At 41.8% G+C, this 25,709-nt stretch overlaps 1 protein-coding gene across 1 annotated transcript in view; it reads left to right on the top strand.

Annotated features, from left to right (window-relative positions):
- The first annotated feature begins 7,249 nt into the window (after window positions 1–7,249).
- LOC139757309 (uncharacterized) overlaps window positions 7,250–25,709 on the top strand; it is a 154,552-nt gene continuing 136,092 nt past the window's right edge. The window contains exons 1-2 of the mRNA XM_071677708.1: window positions 7,250–7,397; window positions 10,526–10,645. Of these exons, the coding sequence (XP_071533809.1) occupies window positions 10,541–10,645 (105 nt within the window). The 5' untranslated portion in view covers window positions 7,250–7,397; window positions 10,526–10,540. The remainder of the gene's footprint in view (window positions 7,398–10,525; window positions 10,646–25,709) is intronic.

Below are 25,709 nucleotides of genomic sequence, written 5' to 3'. Positions count from 1 at the left end.
AGTCTTCTTTCAGCGAAAGTTGCCCACTCTTTACCCCTGTCTGTTGATATACCAATTTCATCACTATTCAATGAGCAACAATGTCAAAGGCTTTTTGGCAGTTTAGGAACACAAAGTGTACACATCCCTCTCTGATCTAAGATGGAGTTCACCCTGTAATAAAAATCTAGAGAACTGGTTACGCATGACCGCCTTTCCCTACAACTATGATCCCTCCTGGTTAGAAAGTTTATTCTTTACAAGTAGTTATTCATTTGCATTCCGATTACATTTTGCAGTGTCTTACAAACCAGAATTATCAGCGAGACTGGCCTGTAGTTCACAACAGTTCCCTCATCCTGTTTCTTAAATACAGTTACATTTTCCATCTTTCATATCTTTGAAACTGTCCCTTCCCTTAGTGACTTACTGAACAATATTTATAGTGGTCTAGCAAGTGTCTCCATACCTTCATTCAGCATGTACAGGGAGACTTCATCAGAAGCATAGGCCAAGTTGTTTTAATAGCCTGTCATTTTTGTCATTTAACATGTCACAAGAATTCATCCCTCTCCCACTTGGGTAATGCTGGTGCATTATACTGTCCTCCACACTGAACTAATCTTACAACTCCTCATACATTTCCTCATCATCCTTAAGAATCCTTCCCTCAGTATTCCTAAGTCTGGTTAGATGCTCTTTCAACAAGAGTTTGTTCCTTGTAAACTCATAGAAAAGTTTTGGTTTGTCTTTTATTTTTTCCCCTATGCTTTTTTCAAAATCTCTCTGTTCCTCCATCTTACTTTGCAGTACTAATTCCTTGCTTTTCCGTGTCTTTCATATGCTGGCTGGCTGAGGTGTCTTTTATATCTCCTCCACAGCACACCCCTGAGCTTTCACATTTTATGACATTTCTCATTGCACTAAATCTCTCTCCCTTTTAAGTCTCCTGCTCTACAAGGTATAATCCCTTAACTATAGATTTCACAGAACCTTTTGTAGCACTAGTCATACTCCCATTACAAAATTCCATATTCAAGTTTACATTCTCAAAGAGCTTGACCAGTGCTATGTAGCTGCCATAAATGTACTTCATTTTTGGTTTCTGTACCCACTCTGGTCCCAATCTTGTATCCTCCACCACCACATTAAAAAAAAAAAAAACTAAATAACTCCAGCAGAAGCATCATAATCTATATACATTCTATTCCAAGATGTGTAAAGACATGGTCAAGTGAAGATGGCATAACATCTCCCCTAGTTCTTATACATTCTTTGGCATGCTGATTCTGGAGGTTCTTAAGTATATTCTTCATGAATTTGTCTCAATAGGAATTTAAGTTCTCCGAGTCTACTTCCTTCTAGCTTTCTTCTTTTATGTTGCAGTTCCTCTCATGGAAAAAAATACTCATCAAGAGGATTGTGAAAGTACCCATCAAGAGGATTGTGGAAGGGAAACGGATGCGACAAGGGAAAGTATTTACAAATCTTGGAGGAAGTGAAAAACCAGTATTTTAAAATGTAGCAGGGCATAGTTACTGGAAAAGACATGAGAATGTAAAGAGTACCAAAGCTTCGATGTGTAGGGAAACAAACTGTCCTGAAAATGGCCCACCCTTGAGCTGCCAACACCCACAAAGTAATTACACAGCTTGCCAAGGGATGCGTGGTCGAGCTGGTGGTGGGGGCACATAAGTAGCTAGCTCTCGGGAGTAAAAGCTACAGTTATACCTATAAAAGGAAAGTGAATCAATATTACAATGTAGGGAACGAGGATCAAGTTTAGAAGTCAGCCTGGGAGTTTATAAGTCGGACATCTTTCGACTCAGCTTTGTCAAGTAAGGATACAGAGATAGAACGATCTCAGATGTGAGAGCAGTGCTCCATACAAGGACGAATCATTCTTTTGAATAATTCCCCTATGTCAGTATGGGTTGAACCTCTTTAATCCAGCAATATGGGGACCTGGCCATTGCTGAACTACAGAGCTTGCAGGAAAACAGAAATTGACCCTTAAGGGAACCCCCTAGGTAATCATATCCCCGAAGCCTAGTTTTGCCAGCTCATTCCACATTACTGTGTTATCAAAGGTAAAACAAAGCTTAAAACAGAAAATAATACAACCATTAATGACTCCAAACAAGTTTTGTATCGTTACATCAGATTACGTTAAAAGTAACCCCAGAAGAAGACTCAATATACAGGGCAGATTTCTCAGCATTATACACTTCTTCAGGGGCTAAGTTTTCTGCTGCTACCAACTGTGCAAATTCATCCACAAACTTCGTCGCAGCTTTGTGACCAGTAGTTAGTTTAATGATTGACCACAGGTTGGTAGTTGTGACAAGTAGTTAATGTAACGACCGACCACAGGTTTGTAGTTGTGATAAGTAGTTAATGGAACAAACGACCAAAGGTTTGTGGTTTTGACAAGTAGTGAATGTAACAACTGACCACAGACTGGTAGATGTGATGAGTAGTTAATGTAATGAACAACCACAGTTTGGTAGTTGTGACAAGCAGTTAATGTAACAACCAACCACAGGTTGGTAGATGTGACAAGTAGTTAATGTAATGAACGACCACAGGTTGGTAATTGTAACAAGTAGTTAATGTAACGAATGACCACAGGTTGGTAGTTAAAGTAACGAACGGCCACAGGTTGGTAGTTAATGTAATGAACGACTACAGGTTGATAGTTGTGACAAGTGTATAATGCTGAGAAATCTGCCCTGTATATTGAGTTTTCTTCTGGGGTTACTTTTAACGTAATCTGATGTAACGATACGAAACTTGTTTGGAGTCATTAATGGTTGTATTTTTTTCTGTTTTAAGCTTTGTTTTACCTTTGATAACACAGTAATGTGGAATGAGCTGGCAAAACTAGGCTTCGGGGATATGATTACCTAGGGGGTTCCCTTAAGGGTCAATTTCTGTTTTCCTGCAAGCTCTGTGGTTCAGCAATGGCCAGGTCCCCATGTTGCTGGATTGAAGAGGTTCAACCCATACTGACATTGGGGAATTATTCAAAAGAATGATTCGTCCTTGTATGGAGCACTGCTCTCACATCTGAGATCGTTCTATCTCTGTATCCTTACTTGACAAAGCTGAGTCGAAAGATGTCCGCCTTATAAACTCCCAGGCTGACTTCTAAACTTGATCCTCGTTCCCTACATTGTAATATTGATTCACTTTCCTTTTATAGGTATTACTGTGGCTTTTACTCCCGAGAGCTGGCTACTTATGTGCCCCCACCACCAGCTCGACCACGCATCCCTTGGCAAGCTGTGTAATTACTTTGTGGGCGTTGGCAGCTCAAGGGTGGGCCATTTTCAGGACAGTTTGTTTCCCTACACATCGAAGCTTTGGTACTCTTTACATTCTCATGTCTTTTCCAGTAACTATGCCCTGCTACATTTTAAAATACTGGTTTTTCACTTCCTCCAAGATTTGTAAATACTTTCCCTTGTCGCATCCGTTTCCCTTCCACAATCCTCTTGATGGGTACTTTCACAATCCTCTTGATGAGTATTTTTTTCCATGAGTGGAACTGCAACATAAAAGAAGAAAGCTAGAAGGAAGTAGACTCGGAGAACTTAAATTCCTATTGAGACAAATTCATGAAGAATATACTTAAGAACCTCCAGAATCAGCATGTCACAGAACGTATAAGAACTAGGGGAGATGTTACGCCATCTTCACTTGACCATGTCTTTACACATCTTGGAATAGAATGTATATAGATTATGATGCTTCTGCTGGAGTTATTTAGTTTTTTTTTTTTTTATGTGGTGGTGGAGGATACAAGAGTGGGACCAGAGTGGGTACAGAAACCAAAAATGAAGTACATTTATGGCAGCTACATAGCACTGGTCAAGCTCTTTGAGAATGTAAACTTGAATATGGAATTTTGTAATGGGAGTATGACTAGTGCTACAAAAGGTTCTGTGAAATCTATAGTTAAGGGATTATACCTTGTAGAGCAGGAGACTTAAAAGGGAGAGAGATTTAGTGCAATGAGAAATGTCATAAAATGTGAAAGCTCAGGGGTGTGCTGTGGAGGAGATATAAAAGACACCTCAGCCAGCCAGCATATGAAAGACACAGAAAAGCAAGGAATTAGTACTGCAAAGTAAGATGGAGGAACAGAGAGATTTTGAAAAAAAGCATAGGGGAAAAAATAAAAGACAAACCAAAACTTTTCTATGAGTTTACAAGGAACAAACTCTTGTTGAAAGAGCATCTAACCAGACTTAGGAATACTGAGGGAAGGATTCTTAAGGATGATGAGGAAATGTATGAGGAGTTGTAAGATTAGTTCAGTGTGGAGGACAGTATAATGCACCAGCATTACCCGAGTGGGAGAGGGATGAATTCTTGTGACATGTTAAATGACAAAAATGACAGCTATTAAAACAACTTGGCCTATGCTTCTGATGAAGTCTCCCTGTACATGCTGAATGAATGTATGGAGACACTTGCTAGACCACTATAAATATTGTTCAGTAAGTCACTAAGGGAAGGGACAGTTCCAAAGATATGGAAGATGGAAAATGTAACTGTATTTAAGAAACAGGATGAGGGAACTGTTGTGAACTACAGGCCAGTCTCGCTGATAATTCTGGTTTGTAAGACACTGCAAAATGAAATCGGAAAGCAAATGAATAACTACTTGTAAAGAATAAACTTTCTAACCAGGAGGGATCATAGTTGTAGGGAAAGGCGGTCATGCGTAACCAGTTCTCTAGATTTTTATTACAGGGTGAACTCCATCTTAGATCAGAGAGGGATGTGTACACTTTGTGTTCCTAAACTGCCAAAAAGCCTTTGACATTGTTGCTCATTGAATAGTAATGAAATTGGTATATCAACAGACAGGGGTAAAGAGTGGGCAACTTCCGCTGAAAGAAGACTGTCTTGTTAGAAAGGAGCAAAAAACACAGCTAAGAAATGAATCTTTGAAGTGGCTTGGGCTTATGAGTGTCATTCCACAGGGCTTGGTCTTTGGTCCACAGCAATTGTCAATGTATGTATATGACTTGCTTATGGACTGGAATTGCATTTAAACATATTTACAAATGATATCAAGGTCATAAGAGAAATACACAGTAATGATTGCATCAGCTTACAGAGGGACCTAGACAAACTCTAAAGTTGCCAGATTAATTGATGGTGAGATTCAATCCAAGTAAGTGCAAGATGATGGAGATGGTCTAAAATGAAAGGTGTTGCTGTAGTTATTACCTCATGATAAGTTACATAAGTTACAGGAATCTGCATGTGAAAGAGATCTAGGGATCAACATTTTGCCAAATTTATTGTCAGAGCTTCAAATATAATTTCCCAGGAATACTCAAATTAGGAAGAGAGGAAAGTGATTGGTTCTCAGTGAATGTAGGTTTGCGGTAGGGGTGTGTGATGTCTCCATGGTTGTTTAATTTGTTTATGGATGGGGTTGTTAGGGAGGTGAATGCAAGAGTTTTGGAAAGAGGGGCAAGTATGAAGTCTGTTGTGGATGAGAGAGCTTGGGAAGTGAGTCAGTTGTTGTTCGCTGATGATACAGCGCTGGTGGCTGATTCATGTGAGAAACTGCAGAAGCTGGTGACTGAGTTTGGTAAAGTGTGTGAAAGAAGAAAGTTAAGAGTAAATGTGAATAAGAGCAAGGTTATTAGGTACAGTAGGGTTGAGGGTCAAGTCAATTGGGAGGTAAGTTTGAATGGAGAAAAACTGGAGAAAGTAAAGTGTTTTAGATATCTGGGAGTGGATCTGGCAGCGGATGGAACCATGGAAGTGGAAGTGGATCATAGGGTGGGGGAGGGTGCGAAAATCCTGGGAGCCTTGAAGAATGTGTGGAAGTCGAGAACATTATCTCGGAAAGCAAAAATGGGTATGTTTGAAGGAATAGTGGTTCCAACAATGTTGTATGGTTGCGAGGCGTGGGCTATGGATAGAGTTGTGCGCAGGAGGATGGATGTGCTGGAAATGAGATGTTTGAGGACAATGTGTGGTGTGAGGTGGTTTGATCGAGTAAGTAATGTAAGGGTAAGAGAGATGTGTGGAAATAAAAAGAGCGTGGTTGAGAGAGCAGAAGAGGGTGTTTTGAAATGGTTTGGGCACATGGAGAGAATGAGTGAGGAAAGATTGACCAAGAGGATATATGTGTCGGAGGTGGAGGGAACAAGGAGAAGTGGGAGACCAAATTGGAGGTGGAAAGATGGAGTGAAAAAGATTTTGTGTGATCGGGGCCTGAACATGCAGGAGGGTGAAAGGAGGGCAAGGAATAGAGTGAATTGGATCGATGTGGTATACCGGGGTTGACGTGCTGTCAGTGGATTGAATCAGGGCATGTGAAGCGTCTGGGGTAAACCATGGAAAGCTGTGTAGGTATGTATATTTGCATGTGTGGACATATGTATATACATGTGTATGGGGGTGGGTTGGGCCATTTCTTTCGTCTGTTTCCTTGCGCTACCTCGCAAACGCGGGAGACAGCGGCAAAAAAAAAAAAATGAAAGAGGCAAATTGTCGACTGACAAATATGAGAATTGCAATTCGAATGTGAGGACAAGGACATATTCATAAGATTATAAACTAAATAGGCCAAAAATATATTATCCCTTGCAGGTTTGGTCACCACGCTTAAAAGACACTCAAAGATTTGATAGAGAGGGTACAATCAAGAGCAACTAAGTTAGTACCTGAATTAAGGCAATGAGTTACAATGAGAGGCTGAGAATTACAAAGCCTTCCACCGTGGAGGAGAGGAAAGAGAAAGGGTACCGGTGACAGCCTTCAGGTTTTTGAATCAGCTGGATTATACTGATATAGAGCAGTTCTTCAAAAAATGCAACACCAGAGGTACAAAAAGCTGAGTATAAAAGGTTATTAAGGAGTTTATGATTAGGGTTGGATGATTGGAATGAACTGAACAAAGGGCAGAGAATACTGGCAGTTAAGAAAGGCTCAAAAGGTAATGATGGCTTAGAAAGTTCAGAAGATGGTGGTCCATGAGTGTAAAACTCAGTCTGTACTGTACAAAGGGGTAATTAATTTCCAGTAGGTGATTACAGTATTATCCTCAAATCTCCCTTGTTTAAACCTGATGTAGATCCATTAACTTTCTAGGACCACAGTGTAACCTTTAACAAGTCTTTAAGTATTCCTTCCATCTTATGCACTCATCCCATGATAAAAAGAACATCAGTCATATTTGAAATTTTGAAGGTGATAATTTTCTAAACTTAATACTGTAATATGTAAGAAAAAAATTTCTCTCCACATACACCAGACTTGCTGAACTACGTCACGAGTGGACAGAGGGAGCAGCATTAGCTGAATTAAAGAGAGTTTGGAGTGATCACTCAGGGGAAGTTTCCCTAGTATCATGGAGTCTCTTCCGCAGTGTTGATCATGCACAGGTAGTATTATCAGTGAAACCAAGTCATCATATGCACAGACAGTATTACTGACAAATTTACTAATCATATGAACAAGTAATATTATCAATAAAAACCGTCATCATCATCTGCACTGGTAGTATTACTGATAAAACCAAGTCATCATTTGCACTAGTAGTGTTACCAATAAACCAGGTCATCTGCGCAGGTATTCCAAAGCCAAGTCATCATTGATTATCATATTTGTAAAGATTAATTACATTAACATATTACACAGACATTGAATAAGGTTAATCACGGGATTTATTTCTTTTAAGACATTAATGTGTTCTTGCCTATTGTTGAGAGACTAGGATTGAAAACAAGAACTACATTTTTCTTTGCACTTTCTCCCAAGCATGGTTAGTGTGGTTGCAGACAACTTCAAGTTTAATTCACTTCGTCCATACTGTGTTGATTTTTTTGATTTTTTTATTATACTTAATCGCCGTTCTCCCGCGTCAGTGAGGTAGCGCAAGGAAACAGACGAAAGGATGGCCCTACCCTAGCACATACACATGTATATACATAAACGCCCACAAATGCACATATGCATACCTATACATTTGAACGTATACATACATATACATACACAGACATACATATATACTCATGTACATATTCATACTTGCTGTCTTCATCCATTTTCGTCTCCACCGCGCCACACATGAAAAAGCATCCACCCCGCGAGGTAGTGCTGGGAAAAGACAAGAAAGGCCATATTCGTTCACATTCAGTCTCTAGCTGTCATGTGTAATGCACCGAAACCACAGCTCCCTTTCCACATCCAGGCCCCACAGAACTTTCCATAGTTTACCCCAGACGCTTCACATGCCCTGGTTCATTTCGATCCCGGTATACCACATCGTTCCAGTTCACTCTATTCCTCGCATGCCTTTCACCCTTCTGTATGTTCAGGCCCCAATCACTCAAAATCTTTTTCACTCCATCCTTCCAACTCCAATTTAGTCTTCCGTTTCTCGTTCCTTCTACCTCTGACACATATAACCTCTTTGTCAATCTTTCTTCACTCATTCTGTCCATGTGACCAAATCATTTCAACACAACCTTCTCTGCTCTCTCAACCACACTCCATTTATTACCACACCTCTCTCTTACCCTTTCATTACATACTCGATCAAACCACCTCGCACTACATATTCTCATTAAACATCTCATTTCCAACACATCCACCCTCCACACAACCCTATCTATAACTCCTGCCTCACAACCTTATAACATTGTTGGACCCACTGTTTCTTCAAACAAACCCAATTTTGCTCTCCGAGATAACGTTCTCGCCTTCCACAGATTCTTCAACGCTCCCAGAACTTGTTTCCCCTCCCCCACCCTGTGACTCACTTTCGCATCCATAGTTCTGTCTGCTGCTACCTCCACTCCCAGATATCTAAAACACTTCACTTCCTCCGATTTTCTCCATTCAAACTTCCCTCGAAATTACCTTGTCCCTCAACCCTACTGAGCCTAATAACCTTGTTCTTATTCAGATTTACTCTCAGCTTTCTTCTTTCACACACTTTACTAAACTCACTTACCAACGTCTGCAGTTTTTAATCCGAATCAGCCAACAGCGCTGTATCATCAGCGAACCACAAGTGACTCACTTCCGAAGCCCTCTCATCTACAACAGACTGCATACTTGCCTCTCTCCAAAATTCTGGCCTTCACCTCCCTAACCACCCCATCCGTAAACAAGTTAAACATCCCGGTATTCACTGGGAACCAGTCACTTTCCTCTCTTCCTACACGTACTCATGCATTACATCCTTGGTAAAAACTTTTCACTGCTTGAAGCAACTTACCTCCCACACCATATGCTCTTGATACCCTCCACAAAGCATCTCTATCAACCCTATCATATGCCTTCTCAAGATCCATAAATGCTACATACAGAAACATCTGTTTTCTTTTAAGTATTTCTCTCATACATTCTTCAAAGCAAACACCTGATCCACACATTCTCTAACACTTTTGAAACCAAACTGCACTTCCCCAATCTGATGCTCTGTTCATGCCTTTACCCTCTCAAATAGTACCCTTCCATATAATTTCCCTGGAATACTCAACAAACTTGTACCTTCGTAATTTGAACATTCACCTTATCCGTTTTTCCTTGGTACAAAGGCACTATGCATGCATTCTGCCAATCCTCAGGCACTTCACTATGAACCATACACAAATTGAAAATCCTTATCAACCAGTTAACAACACAGTCACCCCTTTATTTTATAAATTCCACTGCAATACCATCTAAATCCGCTGCTTTGCCAGATTTCATCTTCCGCAAAGCTTTCACTCCTTCTCTGTTTACCAAACCATTCTCGCTGACTCTCGCTTCGCACACCACCTCGACTAAACACACTATATCTGCCACTCTTATCATCAAATAGCCTTCAAAATACTCACTCTGTCTCCTTCTCACTTCAACATTACTTGTTATAACTTGCCCATTATCCCTCTTCACTGATGTTCTCATTTGTTCTCTTGTCTTACGCACTTTATTTACCTCCTCCCAAAACATCTTTTTATTCCTTCTAAAATTTAATGATATTCTCTCACCCCAACTCTCATTTGCCCTCTTTTTCACCTCTTACACCTTTCTCATGACCTCCTGCAGCTTTCTTTTATACATTTCCCAGTGTTTTGCACTACTTCCATGCAAAAATTGTCCAAACTCCTCTCTCTTCTCTCTCACTAACAGTCTTACTTCTTCATCCCACCACTCACTACCCTTTCTAATATGCCCATCTCCCACCTTTCTCATGCCACAAGCATCTCTTGCGCAAGCCATCTATGCTTCCCTAAATACATTCCATTCCTCCCCCACCCCTTACGTCAATTGCTCTTACCTAATGCTATTCTGCACTCAATCTCTTCTGGTGCTTCCTCACACAAGTCTCCTTTCCAAGCTCACTTTAACTCACCCCAACATTCTCTCTTCATTTCTGAAAACCTCTACAAATCTTCACCTTCGCCTCTGAATAATTAGATAATTAAAGAAAGGAAGGCATTAGTATTTTCCCTTAAATTTCATTTATTTAGGCTTTTTCTTGTTCTGATGAAAATGTAATGTTTTTTCCTTTTTTCAGGGTTTAGTCATTTGTATGGGCTTGCCTGTTTTAGCTGCCATATGTGAACGTCTAGCCAAAGATCACAGGTTCACTTGCAGTGGTTTTCCTGATCTTATTGTGTGGGATCTCAACACCAAGGTTAGTGATTTTCTCTATTCCTTTTATCTCCATTCCAAATTTGATAAGGTGGATCAAGTACATATTGCCTCTGAAATCACTCATACACATCATCAAATTATACCCAGTGTGTTAAAGTGAAACATGAATTTCCAGGCTAATGCCTCTGAACCTTTCATTTAACATATTGTGTTGATTTTTCAAGGAAGACATACATCTCAATTCATGCCACCTTTACACACAAAACATTTTCCTATCATCTTCTGTTATCATTGCATCTTTATCTAACTTATCATGTATAACACTGCAACTCTTCTTGATCAACCGGTTATATGCCTTGTGCTTCACGTGCCTTCTTAATGATTTCTTCACACCACATATTCTCACAAATCCATCTTTCACTCTCTACGGTTCCAACTGTACTACACAAGGTACCCATCTCTATTAGTCATGATTTTATCTGTCTTGACTTATAGTTGTGTTGCCACAGGGACCCCATTCATGGGGCTCCTACACTCTTAGATAAACACCCCATGCAAGACTTGGATGAAGTGGGCTCCTTTGTGGTAGAAAGGTCCTTTATCACATGTCTTTCCTTCTGTTGGTGATAATATATTCTTGTTGCAAATGGCTTTGTACCTGTGGTGTTATTACTTGCAGGAGTCTACGAACGCCCCTGACTCGTATAAAAGTTTTCATAACCATCCGTCAGAGTCATTCTTACTGAACTTCACTCCCAGTTATGTAAACACATCTGTAACTAACAGTTCTTCACCATCTATATTGATACTCTTCTTTCAACTCCCATCTCTGTCAAAAAGAAAGTGGTACTGTTATTAGCTTTCGTTTTCAATACACTTCTCCAACGTACATCATCAAGGCTTCCCACCCAATCTTTGATTTACCTCACAATGCTGCATCATCTCTATACACTGGCTCAGTCAGTTTCCATTCTGTTTTTTCATTATTAATTATTACACTGCTGTCACCCTACCTCTTAATCTCCAGTCATTTCCCATCCATAAAACGTTTGTACTTCTTCCATATAAAAGTTCTGACCAGCATTCAGAAGTCTTCCCATGCATCCCATATAGAGTCTGGACTTCCCAGAGAGCTGCATGCACTTGTATATTTTTTACTAGAATTTCTTGCATTTCTCTAAATACAAAAATGTGGTTTGCATATTTTGCTCTTTTCCTAAATCCACTATGCTCCATAACAACAGGAGTTTCAGTGATCCTCAGGACATCATCAGTCATTATCTTCCCATATTCCTTGTCAGCTAACCTAAGGAATACCCTTCGTCTCACATTGGTGAACAACAGGGTCTAAACCGGTCATTGCAAAGGGGTCCCGGCTTTGATTCTGGCTGTTGGAGGTTTGTATGTTCTATGAAAGTGCGCGTTCATATGCACTTTGTTCGTATTCACATCCCTCCGCGTTTTACTGTTAGGTTTGGTAAAATACTATCTGCTGCCTGTGTGAGCCTGGTGGGAAATGATCGGTGTAGACACCGTTGCTCACCAACGTGAGATGAAGGGTATTCAAGTACATTGAATTCAAGTGGTCATTTCCTTATTATGGGAAATCATAGCCTAGCGGTAGCGCGCCTCCCTGTTGCACAGGGGTCCAGGTTCAGTCCTGGCTGTTGGAGGGTTGTATAATTTTTTTTTTTTTTTTGCTTTGTCGCTGTCTCCCGTGTTTGCGAGGTAGCGCAAGGAAACAGACGAAAGAAATGGCCCAACCCACCCCCATACACATGTATATACATACGTCCACACACGCAAATATACATACCTACACAGCTTTCCATGGTTTACCCCAGACGCTTCACATGCCCTGATTCAATCCACTGACAGCACGTCAACCCCGGTATACCACATCGCTCCAATTCACTCTATTCCTTGCCCTCCTTTCACCCTCCTGCATGTTCAGGCCCCGATCACACAAAATCTTTTTCACTCCATCTTTCCACCTCCAATTTGGTCTCCCACTTCTCCTTGTTCCCTCCACCTCCGACACATATATCCTCTTGGTCAATCTTTCCTCACTCATTCTCTCCATGTGCCCAAACCATTTCAAAACACCCTCTTCTGCTCTCTCAACCACGCTCTTTTTATTTCCACACATCTCTCTTACCCTTACATTACTTACTCGATCAAACCACCTCACACCACACATTGTCCTCAAACATCTCATTTCCAGCACATCCATCCTCCTGCGCACAACTCTATCCATAGCCCACGCCTCGCAACCATACAACATTGTTGGAACCACTGTTCCTTCAAACATACCCATTTTTGCTTTCCGAGATAATGTTCTCGACTTCCACACATTCTTCAAGGCTCCCAGGATTTTCGCCCCCTCCCCCACCCTATGATCCACTTCCACTTCCATGGTTCCATCCGCTGCCAGATCCACTCCCAGATATCTAAAACACTTTACTTTCTCCAGTTTTTCTCCATTCAAACTTACCTCCCAATTGACTTGACCCTCAACCCTACTGTACCTAATTATCTTGCTCTTATTCACATTTACTCTTAACTTTCTTCTTTCACACACTTTACCAAACTCAGTCACCAGCTTCTACAGTTTCTCACATGAATCAGCCACCAGCGCTGTATCATCAGCGAACAACAACTGATTCACTTCCCAAGCTCTCTCATCCCCAACAGACTTCATACTTGCCCCTCTTTCCAAAACTCTTGCATTCACCTCCCTAACAACCCCATCCATAAACAAATTAAACAACCATGGAGACATCACACACCCCTGCCGCAAACCTACATTCACTGAGAACCAATCACTTTCCTCTCTTCCTACACGTACACATGCCTTACATCCTCGATAAAAACTTTTCACTGCTTCTAACAACTTGCCTCCCACACCATATATTCTTAATACCTTTCACAGAGCATCTCTATCAACTCTATCATATGCCTTCTCCAGATCCATAAATGCTACATACAAATCCATTTGCTTTTCTAAGTATTTCTCACATACATTCTTCAAAGCAAACACCTGATCCACACATCCTTTACCACTTCTGAAACCACACTGCTCTTCCCCAATCTGATGCTCTGTACATGCCTTCACCCTCTCAATCAATACCCTCCCATATAATTTACCAGGAATACTCAACAAATTTATACCTCTGTAATTTGAGCACTCACTCTTATCCCCTTTGCCTTTGTACAATGGCACTATGCACGTATTCCGCCAATCCTCAGGCACCTCACTATGAGTCATACATACATTAAATAACCTTACCAACCAGTCAGTAATACAGTCACCCCCTTTTTTAATAAATTCCACTGCAATACCATCCAAACCTGCTGCCTTGCCGGCTTTCATCTTCCGCAAAGCTTTTACTACCTCTTCTCTGTTTACCAAATCATTTTCCCTAACTCTCTCACTCTGCATACCACCTCGACCAAAACTCCCTTTATCTGCCACTCTATCATCAAACACATTCAACAAACCTTCAAAATACTCACTCCATCTCCTCACATCACCACTACTTGTTATCACCTCCCCATTTGTGCACCCTTCACTGAAGTTCCCATTTATCCCTTGTCTTACGCACAGAAGAAGGAGTCACGCGGGGAGTGCTCATCCTCCTCGAAGGCTCAGACTGGGGTGTCTAAATGTGTGTGGATGTAACCAAGATGTGAAAAAAGGAGAGATAGGTAGTGTGCTTGAGGAAAGGAACCTGGATGTTTTGGCTCTGAGTGAAACGAAGCTCAAGGGTAAAGGGGAAGAGTGGTTTGGGAATGTCTTGGGAGTAAAGTCAGGGGTTAGTGAGAGGACAAGAGCAAGGGAAGGAGTAGCAGTACTCCTGAAACAGGAGTTGTGGGAGTATGTGATAGAATGTAAGAAAGTAAATTCTCGATTAATATGGGTAAAACTGAAAGTTGATGGAGAGAGATGGGTGATTATTGGTGCATATGCACCTGGGCATGAGAAGAAAGATCATGAGAGGCAAGTGTTTTGGGAGCAGCTGAATGAGTGTGTTAGTGGTTTTGATGCACGAGACCGGGTTATAGTGATGGGTGATTTGAATGCCAAGGTGAGTAATGTGGCAGTTGAGGGAATAATTGGTATACATGGGGTGTTCAGTGTTGTAAATGGAAATGGTGAAGAGCTTGTAGATTTATGTGCTGAAAAAGGACTGGTGATAGGGAATACCTGGTTTAAAAAGCGAGATATACGTAAGTATACGTATGTAAGTAGGAGAGATGGCCAGAGAGCGTTATTGGATTACGTGTTAATTGACAGGCACGCGAAATAGAGACTTTTGGATGTTAACGTGCTGAGAGGTGCAACTGGAGGGATGTCTGATCATTATCTTGTGGAGGCGAAGGTTAAGATTTGTATGGGTTTTCATCAAAGAAGAGTGAATGTTGGGCTGAAGAGGGTGGTGAGAGTAAGTGAGCTTGGGAAGGAGACTTGTGTGAGGAAGTACCAGGAGAGACTGAGTACAGAATGGAAAAAGGTGAGAACAATGGAAGTAAGGGGAGTGGGGGAGGAATGGGATGTATTTAGGGAATCAGTGATTGATTGCGCAAAAGATGCTTGTGGCATGAGAAGAGTGGGAGGTGGGTTGATTAGAAAGGGTAGTGAGTGGTGGGATGAAGAAGTAAGATTATTAGTGAAAGAGAAGAGAGAAGCATTTGGACGATTTTTGCAGGGAAAAAATGCAATTGAGTGGGAGATGTATAAAAGAAAGAGACAGGAGGTCAAGAGAAAGGTGCAAGAGGTGAAAAAGAGGGCAAATGAGAGTTGGGGTGAGAGAGTATCATTAAATTTTAGGGAGAATAAAAAGCTGTTCTGGAAGGAGGTAAATAAAGTGCGTTGTATGAAGATTTCTATGGGTTTTCAGAAAAGAAGAGTGAATGTTGGGGTGAAGAGGGTGGTGAGAGTAAGTGAGCTTGGGAAGGAGACTTGTGTGAGGAAGTACCAGGAGAGACTGAGTACAGAATGGAAAAAGGTGAGAACAATGGAAGTAAGGGGAGTGGGGGAGGAATGGGATGTATTTAGGGAATCAGTTATGGATTGCGCAAAAGATGCTTGTGGCATGAGAAGAGTGGGAGGTGGGTTGATTAGAAAGGGTAGTGAGTGGTGGGATGAAGAAGTAAGAGTATTAGTGAAAGAGAAGAGAGAGGCATTTGGACGATTTTTGCAGGGAAAAAATGAAATTGAGTGGGAGATGTATAAAAGAAAGAGACAGGAGGTCAAGAGAAAGGTGCAAGAGGTGAAAAAAAGGGCAAATGAGAGTTGGGGTGAGAGAGTATCATTAAATTTTAGGGAGAATAAAAAGATGTTCTGGAAGGAGGTAAATAAAGTGCGTAAGACAAGGGAGCAAATGGGAACTTCAGTGAAGGGCACAAATGGGGAGGTGATAACAAGTAGTGGTGATGTGAGGAGATGGAGTGAGTATTTTGAGGGTTTGTTGAATGTGTTTGATGATAGAGTGGCAGATATAGGGTGTTTTGGTCGAGGTGGTGTGCAAAGTGAGAGGGTTAGGGAAAATGATTTGGTAAACAGAGAAGAGGTAGTAAAAGCTTTGCGGAAGATGAAAGCCGGCAAGGCAGCAGGTTTGGATGGTATTGCAGTGGAATTTATTAAGAAAGGGGGTGACTGTATTGTTGACTGGTTGGTAAGGTTATTTAATGTATGTATGACTCATGGTGAGGTGCCTGAGGATTGGCGGAATGCGTGCATAGTGACATTGTACAAAGGCAAAGGGGATAAGATCGAGTGCTCAAATTACAGAGGTATAAGTTTGTTGAGTATTCCTGGTAAATTATATGGGAGGATATTGATTGAGAGGGTGAAGGCATGTACAGAGCATCAGATTGGGGAAGAGCAGTGTGGTTTCAGAAGTGGTAGAGGATGTGTGGATCAGGTGTTTGCTTTGAAGAATGTATGTGAGAAATACTTAGAAAAGCAAATGGATTTGTATGTAGCATTTATGGATCTGGAGAAGGCATATGATAAGAGTTGATAGAGATGCTCTGTGAAAGGTATTAAGAATATATGGTGTGGGTGGCAAGTTGTTAGAAGCAGTGAAAAGTTTTTATCGAGGATGTAAGGCATGTGTACGTGTAGGAAGAGAGGAAAGTGATTGGTTCTCAGTGAATGTAGGTTTGCGGCAGGGGTGTGTGATGTCTCCATGGTTGTTTAATTTGTTTATGGATGGGGTTGTTAGGGAGGTAAATGCAAGAGTTTTGGAAAGAGGGGCAAGTATGAAGTCTGTTGGGGATGAGAGAGCTTGGGAAGTGAGTCAGTTGTTGTTCGCTGATGATACAGCGCTGGTGGCTGATTCATGTGAGAAACTGCAGAAGCTGGTGACTGAGTTTGGTAAAGTGTGTGGAAGAAGAAAGTTAAGAGTAAATGTGAATAAGAGCAAGGTTATTAGGTACAGTAGGGTTGAGGGTCAAGTCAATTGGGAGGTGAGTTTGAATGGAGAAAAACTGGAGGAAGTGAAGTGTTTTAGATATCTAGGAGTGGATCTGGCAGCGGATGGAACCATGGAAGCGGAAGTGGATCATAGGGTGGGGGAGGGGGCGAAAATTCTGGGGGCCTTGAAGAATGTGTGGAAGTCGAGAACATTATCTCGGAAAGCAAAAATGGGTATGTTTGAAGGAATAGTGGTTCCAACAATGTTGTATGGTTGTGAGGCGTGGGCTATGGATAGAGTTGTGCGCAGGAGGATGGATGTGCTGGAAATGAGATGTTTGAGGACAATGTGTGGTGTGAGGTGGTTTGATCGAGTGAGTAACGTAAGGGTAAGAGAGATGTGTGGAAATAAAAAGAGCGTGGTTGAGAGAGCAGAAGAGGGTGTTTTGAAGTGGTTTGGGCACATGGAGAGGATGAGTGAGGAAAGATTGACCAAGAGTATATATGTGTCGGAGGTGGAGGGAACGAGGAGAAGAGGGAGACCAAATTGGAGGTGGAAAGATGGAGTGAAAAAGATTTTGTGTGATCGGGGCCTGAACATGCAGGAGGGTGAAAGGAGGGCAAGGAATAGAGTGAATTGGAGCGATGTGGTATACCGGGGTTGACGTGCTGTCAGTGGATTGAATCAAGGCATGTGAAGCGTCTGGGGTAAACCATGGAAAGCTGTGTAGGTATGTATATTTGCGTGTGTGGACGTATGTATATACATGTGTATGGGGGGGGTTGGGCCATTTCTTTCGTCTGTTTCCTTGAGCTACCTCGCAAACGCGGGAGACAGCGACAAAGTATAAAAAAAAAAAAGAATATATATATATATATATATATATATATATATATATATATATATATATATATATACATATGTGAGGAAGTACCAGGAGAGACTGAGTACAGAATGGAAAAAGGTGAGAACAATGGAAGTAAGGGGAGTGGGGGAGAAATGGGATGTATTTAGGGAATCGGTGATGGAGTGCGCAAAAGATGCTTGTGTCATGAGAAGCGTGGGAGATGGGTTGATTAGAAAGGGTAGTGAGTGGTGGAATGAAGAAGTAAGATTATTAGTGAAAGAGAAGAGAGTGGCATTTGGATGATTTTTGCAGGGAAAAAATGCAATTGAGTGGGAGATGTATAAAAGAAAGAGACAGGAGGTCAAGAGAAAGGTGGAAGAGGTGAAAAAGAGGGCAAATGAGAGTTGGGGTAAGAGAGTATCATTAAATTTTAGGGAGAATAAAAAGATGTTCTTGAAGGAGATAAATAAAGTGCGTAAGATAAGGGAGCAAAGGGGAACCTCAGTGCAGGGGGCTAATGGGGAGGTGATAACAAGTAGTTGTGATGTGAGAAGGAGATGGAGTGAGTATTTTGAAGGTTTGTTGAATGTGTTTGATGATAGAGTGGCAGATATAGGGTGTTTTGGTCGAGGTGGTGTGCAAAGTGAGAGGGTTAGTAAAAATGATTTGGTAAACAGAGAAGAGGTAGTAAAAGCTTTGCGAAGATGAAAGCCGGCAAGGCAGCAGGTTTGGATGGTATTGCAGTGGAATCTATTGAAAAAAGGGGGTGACTGTACTGTTGACTGGTTGGTAAGGTTATTTAATGTATGTATGACTCATGGTGAGGTGCCTGAGGATTGGCGGAATACGTGCTTAGTGCCATTGTACAAAGGCAAAGGGGATAAGAGTGAGTGCTCAAATTACAGAGGTATAAGTTTGTTGAGTATTCCTGGAAAACTATATGGAAGGGTATTGATTGAGAGGGTGAAGGCATGTACAGAGCATCAGATTGGGGAAGAGCAGTGTGGTTTCAGAAGTGGTAGAGGATGTGTGGATCAGGTGTTTGCTTTGAAGAATGTATGTGAGAAATACTTAGAAAAGTAAATGGATTTGTACGTAGCATTTATGGATCTAGAGAAGGCATATGATAGAGTTGATAGAGATGCTCTGTAGAAGGTTTTAAGAATATATGGTGTGGGAGGCAAGTTGTTAGAAGCAGTGAAAAGTTTTTATCGAGGATGTAAGGCATGTGTCCGTGTTGGAAGAGAGGAAAGTGCTTGGTTCTCAATGAATGTAGGTTTGCGGCAGGGGTGTGTGATGTCTCCATGGTTGTTTGATTTGTTTATGGATTGGGTTGTTAGGGAGGTGAATGAAGAGTTTTGGAAAGAGGGGCAAGGATGAAGTCTGTTGTGAATGAGAGAGCTTGGGAAGTGAGTCAGTTGTTGTTCGCTGATGATACAGCGCTGGTGGCTGATTCATGATAGAAACTGCAGAAGCTGGTGACTGAGTTTGGTAAAGTGTGTGAAAGAAGAAAGTTAAGAGTAAATGTGAATAAGAGCAAGGTTATTAGGTACAGTAGGGTTGAGGGTCAAGTCAATTGGGAGGTAAGTTTGAATGGAGAAAAACTGGAGGAAGTGAAGTGTTTTAGATATCTGGGAGTGGATCTGGCAGCGGATGGAACCATGGAAGTGGAAGTGAAAATCCTGGGGGTGAAAATCCTGGAAGCCTTGAAGAATGTGTGGAAGTCGAGAACATTATCTTGGAAAGCAAAAATGGGTATGTTTGAAGGAATAGTGGTTCCAACAATGTTGTATGGTTGCGAGGTGTGGGCTATGGATAGAGTTGTTTCCTTGCGGTACCTCACAAACGCGGGAGACAGCGACAAGAAATGGCCCAACCCACCCCCACACACATGTACATACATACATGTCCACACACGCAAATATACATACCTATACATCTCAATGAACACACAAATATACACACACAGACACATACATATATACCCATGCACACAATTCACACTGTCTGCCTTTATTCATTCCCATCGCCACCTCGCCACAAATGGAATACCATTCCCCTCCCCCCTCATGTGTGCGAGGTAGCGCTAGGACAAGACAACAAAGGCCCCATTCGTTCACACTCAGTCTCTAGCTGTCATGCAATAATGCCCGAAACCACAGCTCCCTTTCCACATCCAGGCCCCACACAATTTTCCATGGTTTACCCCAGATGCTTCACATGCCCAGATTCAATCCACTGACAGCACGTAAACCCCGGTATACCACATTGATCCAATTCACTTTATTCCTTGCACGCCTTTCACCCTCCTGCATGTTCAGGCCCCAATCACTCAAAATCTTTTTCACTCTATCTTTCCACCTCCAAGTTGGTCTCCCACTTCTCCTCGTTCCCTCCACCTCCGACACATATATCCTCTTGGTCAATCTTTCCTCACTCATTCTCTCCATGTGCCCAAACCATTTCAAAACACCCTCTTCTGCTCTCTCAACCACGCTCTTTTTATTTCCACACATCTCTCTTACCCTTACATTACTTACTCGATCAAACCACCTCACACCACACATTGTCCTCAAACATCTCATTTCCAGCACATCCACCCTCCTACGCACAACTCTATCCATAGCCCACGCCTCGCAACCATACAACATTGTTGGAACCACTGTTCCTTCAAACATACCCATTTTTGCTTTCCAAGATAATGTTCTCGACTTCCAAACATTCTTCAAGGCTCCCAGGATTTTCACCCCCTCCCCCACCCTATGATTCACTTCCGCTTCCATGGTTCCATCCGCTGCCAGATCCACTCCCTGATATCTAAAACACTTTACTTCCTCCAGTTTTTCTCCATTCAAACTTACCTCCGAATTGACTTGACCCTCAACCCTACTGTACCTAATAACCTTGCTCTTATTCACATTTATTCTTAACTTTCTTCTTTCACACACTTTACCAAACTCAGCCACCAGCTTCTACAGTTTCTCACATGAATCAGCCACCAGCGCTGTATCATCAGCGAACAACAACTGACTCACTTCCCAAGCTCTCTCATCCCCAACAGACTGCATACTTGCCCCTTTCCAAAACTCTTGCATTCACCTCCCTAACAACCCCATCCATAAACAAATCAAACAACCATGGAGACATCACACACCCCTGCCGCAAACCTACATTCACTGAGAACCAATCACTTTCCTCTCTATGTATATATATATATATATATATATATATATCTCCCTGGGGGTAGGGGACAAAGAATACTTCCCACACATTCCTCACGTGTCAAAGAAGCTGACTAAAGGGGACGGGAGTGGGGGTCTGGAAACCCTCCCCTCCTTGTATTTTAACTTTCTAAAAGGGGAAACAGAAGGAGGAGTCACCCAGGGAGTGCTCATCCTCCTCGAAGGCTCAGATTGGGGGGTCTAAATGTGTGTGGATGTAACCAAGATGAGAAAAAAGGAGAGATAGGTAGTATGTTTAAGGAAAGGAACCTGGATGTTTTGGCTCTGAATGAAACAAAGCTCAAGGGTAAAGGGGAAGAGTGGTTTAGGAATGTCTTGGGAGTAAAGTCAGGGATTAGTGAGAGGACAAGAGCAAGGGAAGGAATAGCACTACTCCTGAAACATTATGTGGTGGCTGTATGTGATAGAGTGTAAGAAAGTAAACTCTAGATTGATATGGGTAAAACTGAAAGTTGATGGAGAGAGATGGGTGATTATTGGTGCATATGCACCTGGGCATGAGAAGAAAGATCATGAGAGGTAAGTGTTTTGGGAGCAGCTGAGTGAGAGTGTTAGTAGTTTTGATGCACGAGACCGGGTTGTAGTGATGGGTGATTTGAATGCAAAGGTGAGTAATGTCGCAATTGAGGGAATAATTGGTATGTATGGGGTGTTCAGTGTTGTAAATCGAAAATGTGAAGAGCTTGTAGATTTATGTGCTGAAAAAGGACTGGTGATTGGGAATACCTGGTTTAAAAAGCGAGATATACATAAGTATACGTATGTAAGTAGGAGAGATAGCCAGAGCGCATTATTGGATTACGTGTTAATTGATAGGCGCGCGAAAGAGACTTTTGAATGTTAATGTGGTGAGAGGTGCAACTGGAGGGATGTCTGATCATTATCTTGTGGAGGCGAAGGTGAAGATTTGTAGAGTCTTTCAGAAAAGAAGAGAGAATGTTAGGGCAAAGAGAGTGGGTGAGAGTAAGTGAGCTTGGGGAGGAGACTTGTGTGAGGAAGGACCAGGAGAGACTGAGTACTGAATGGAAAAAGGTGAGAACAAAGGAGGTAAGGGGAGTGGGGGAGGAATGGGATTCATTTCGGGAAGCTTGATGGATTGCGCCAAAGATGCTCGTGGCATGAGAAGCCTGGGAGGTGGGCAGATTAGAAAGGGTAGTGAGTGGTGGAATGAAGAAGTAAGATTATTAGTAAAAGAGAAGAGAGAGGCATTTGGACAATTTTTGCAGGGAAATAATGCAAGTGAGTGGGAGATGTATAAAAGAAAGAGGGAGGAGGTCAAGAGAAAGGTGCAAGAGGTGAAAAAGAAGGCAAATGAGAGTTGGGGTGAGAGAGTATTATTAGATTTTAGGGAGGATAAAAAGATGTTCTGGAAGGAGGTAAATAAAGTGTGTAAGACAAGGGAGCAAATGGGAACTTCAGTGAAGGGGGCTAATGGGGAGGTGATAACAAGTTGTGGTGATGTGAGAAGGAGATAGAGTGATTATTTTGAAGGTTTGTTGAATGTGTTTGATGATAGAGTGGCAGATATAGGGTGTTTTGGTCGAGGTGGTGTGCAAATTGAGAGGGTTAAGGAAAATGATTTGGCAAACAGAGAAGAGGTAGTAAAAGCTTTGCGGAAGATGAAAGCCGGCAAGGCAGCAGGTTTGGATGGTATTGCAGTGGAATCTATTAAAAAAGGGGGTGACTGTATTGTTGACTGGTTGGTAATGTTATTTAATGTGTGTATGACTCATGGTGAGGTGCCTGATGATTGGCGGAATGCTTGCGTAGTGCCACTGTAGAGAGGGATAAAGGGGATAAAGGTGAGTCCTCAAATTACAGAGATATAAGTTTGTTGAGTATTCCTGGTAAATTATATGGGAGGGTATTGATTGAGAGGGTGAAGGCATGTACAGAGCATCAGATTGGGGAAGAGCAGTGTGGTTTCAGAAGTGGTAGAGGATGTGTGGATCAGGTGTTTGCTTTGAAGAATGTATGTGAGGAATACTTAGAAAAGCAAATGGATTTGTATGTAGCATTTATGGATCTGGAGAAGGCATATGATAGAGTTGATAGAGATGCTTTGTGGAAGGTATTAAGAATATATGGTATGGGGGGCAAGTTGTCAGAAGCAGTAAAAAGTTCTTATCGAGGATGTAAGGCATGTGTACGTGTAGGAAGAGAGGATAGTGCTTCGTTCTCAGTGAATGTAGGTTTGCGGCAGGGGTGTGTGATGTCTCCATGGTTGTTTAATTTGTTTATGGATGGGATTGTTAGGGAGGTGAATGCAAGAGTTTTGGAAAGAGGGGCAAGAATGCAGTCTGTTGTGGATGAGAGAGCTTGGGAAGTGAGGCAGTTGTTGTTCGCTGATGATACAGCGCTGGTGGCTGATTCATGTGAGAAACTGCAGAAGCTGGTGACTGAGTTTGGTAAAGTGTGTGAAAGAAGAAAGTCGAGAGTAAATGTGAATAAGAGCAAGGTTATTTGGTACAGTAGGGTTGAGGGTCAAGTCAATTGGGAGGTAAGTTTGAATGGAGAAAAACTGGAGGAAGTAAAGTGTTTTAGATATCTAGAAGTGGATTTAGCAGCGAATGGAACCGTGGAAGTGAATGATAGGGTGGGGGAGGGAACGAAAGTTCTAGGAGCATTGAAGAATGTGTGGAAGTTGAGAACATTATCTCGAAAAGCAAATACAGGTATGTTTGAAGGAATAGTGGTTCCAGCAATGTTATATGGTTGCGAGGCATGGGATATGGATAGAGTTGTGCGGAGGAGGGTGGATGTGCTGGAAATGAGATGTTTGAGGACATTATATGGTGTGAGGTGGTTTGATTGAATAATTAATGATAGGGTAAGAGAGATGTGTGGTAATAAAAAGAGTGTGGTTGAGAGAGCAGAAGAGGGTGTTTTGAAATGGTTTGGTCACATGGAGAGAATGAGTGAGGAAAGATTGACCAAGAGGATATATGTGTCAGAGATGGAGGGAACGAGAAGTGGGAGACCAAATTGGAGGTGGAAAGATGGAGTGAAAAAGATTTTGAGTGATCGGGACCTGAACATGCAGGAGGGTGAAAGTCGTGCAAGGAATAGAGTGAATTGGAACGATGTGGGATACCGGGGTCGAAGTGCTGTCAATGGATTGAGCCAGGGCATGTGAAGCGTCTGAAGTAAACCATGGAAAGTTGTGTGGGGCCTGGAGGTGGAAAGGGAGCTGTGGTTTCGGTGCATTACATGACAGCTAGAGACTGAGTGTGAATGAATGTGCCCTTTGTTGTCTTTTCCTAGCGCTATCTCGCACACATGAGGGTGGAGGGGTTTGTTATTTCATGTGTGGCGAGATGGTGTTGGGAATGAATAAAGGCAGGCAGTATGAATTATGTACACGTGTCTATATTTATAGGTCTGTGTGTATATATATATGTATACGTTAAGATATATAGGTATGTATATTTGCGTGTGTGGACGTGTATGTATATACATGTGCATGTGGGTGGGTTGGGCCATTCTTTCGTCTGTTTCCTTGCGCTACCTCGTTAACGTGGGAAACAGCGACAAATCAAAATATATATATATATATATATATATATATATATATATATATATATATATATATATATATATATATATATATATATATATATATTTTTTTTTTTTTTTTTTTTTTTCATACTATTCGCCATTTCCCGCGATAGCGAGGTAGCGTCAAGAACAGAGGACTGGGCCTTTGAGGGAATATCCTCACCTGGACCTCTTCTCTGTTCCTTCTTTTGGAAAAAAAAAAAAAACGAGAGGGGAGGATTTCCAGCCCCCCGCTCCCTTCCCTTTTAGTCGCCTTCTACGACACGCAGGGAATACGTGGGAAGTATTCTTTCTCCCCTATCCCCAGGGAATATATATATATATATATATATATATATATATATATATATATATATATATATATATATATATATATATATATATATATATATATTTTTTTTTTTTTTTTTTTAATACTTTGTCGCTGTCTCCCGCGTTTGCGAGGTAGCGCAAGGAAACAGACGAAAGAAATGGCCCAACCCCCCCCATACACATGTATATACATACGTCCACACACGCAAATATACATACCTACACAGCTTTCCATGGTTTACCCCAGACGCTTCACATGCCTTGATTCAATCCACTGACAGCACGTCAACCCCGGTATACCACATCGCTCCAATTCACTCTATTCCTTGCCCTCCTTTCACCCTCCTGCATGTTCAGGCCCCGATCACACAAAATCTTTTTCACTCCATCTTTCCACCTCCAATTTGGTCTCCCTCTTCTCCTCGTTCCCTCCACCTCCGACACATATATCCTCTTGGTCAATCTTTCCTCACTCATTCTCTCCATGTGCCCAAACCACTTCAAAAGACCCTCTTCTGCTCTCTCAACCACGCTCTTTTTATTTCCACACATCTCTCTTACCCTTACGTTACTCACTCGATCAAACCACCTCACACCACACATTGTCCTCAAACATCTCATTTCCAGCACATCCATCCTCCTGCGCACAACTCTATCCATAGCCCACGCCTCGCAACCATACAACATTGTTGGAACCACTATTCCTTCAAACATACCCATTTT

This window comes from Panulirus ornatus, chromosome 25, assembly GCF_036320965.1.
Source record: "Panulirus ornatus isolate Po-2019 chromosome 25, ASM3632096v1, whole genome shotgun sequence".
NCBI classification, from domain to species: Eukaryota; Metazoa; Arthropoda; class Malacostraca; order Decapoda; family Palinuridae; genus Panulirus; species Panulirus ornatus.
Note: the sequence above shows the minus strand (reverse complement) of the source record. Positions and strands in the feature narration are given on the sequence as shown.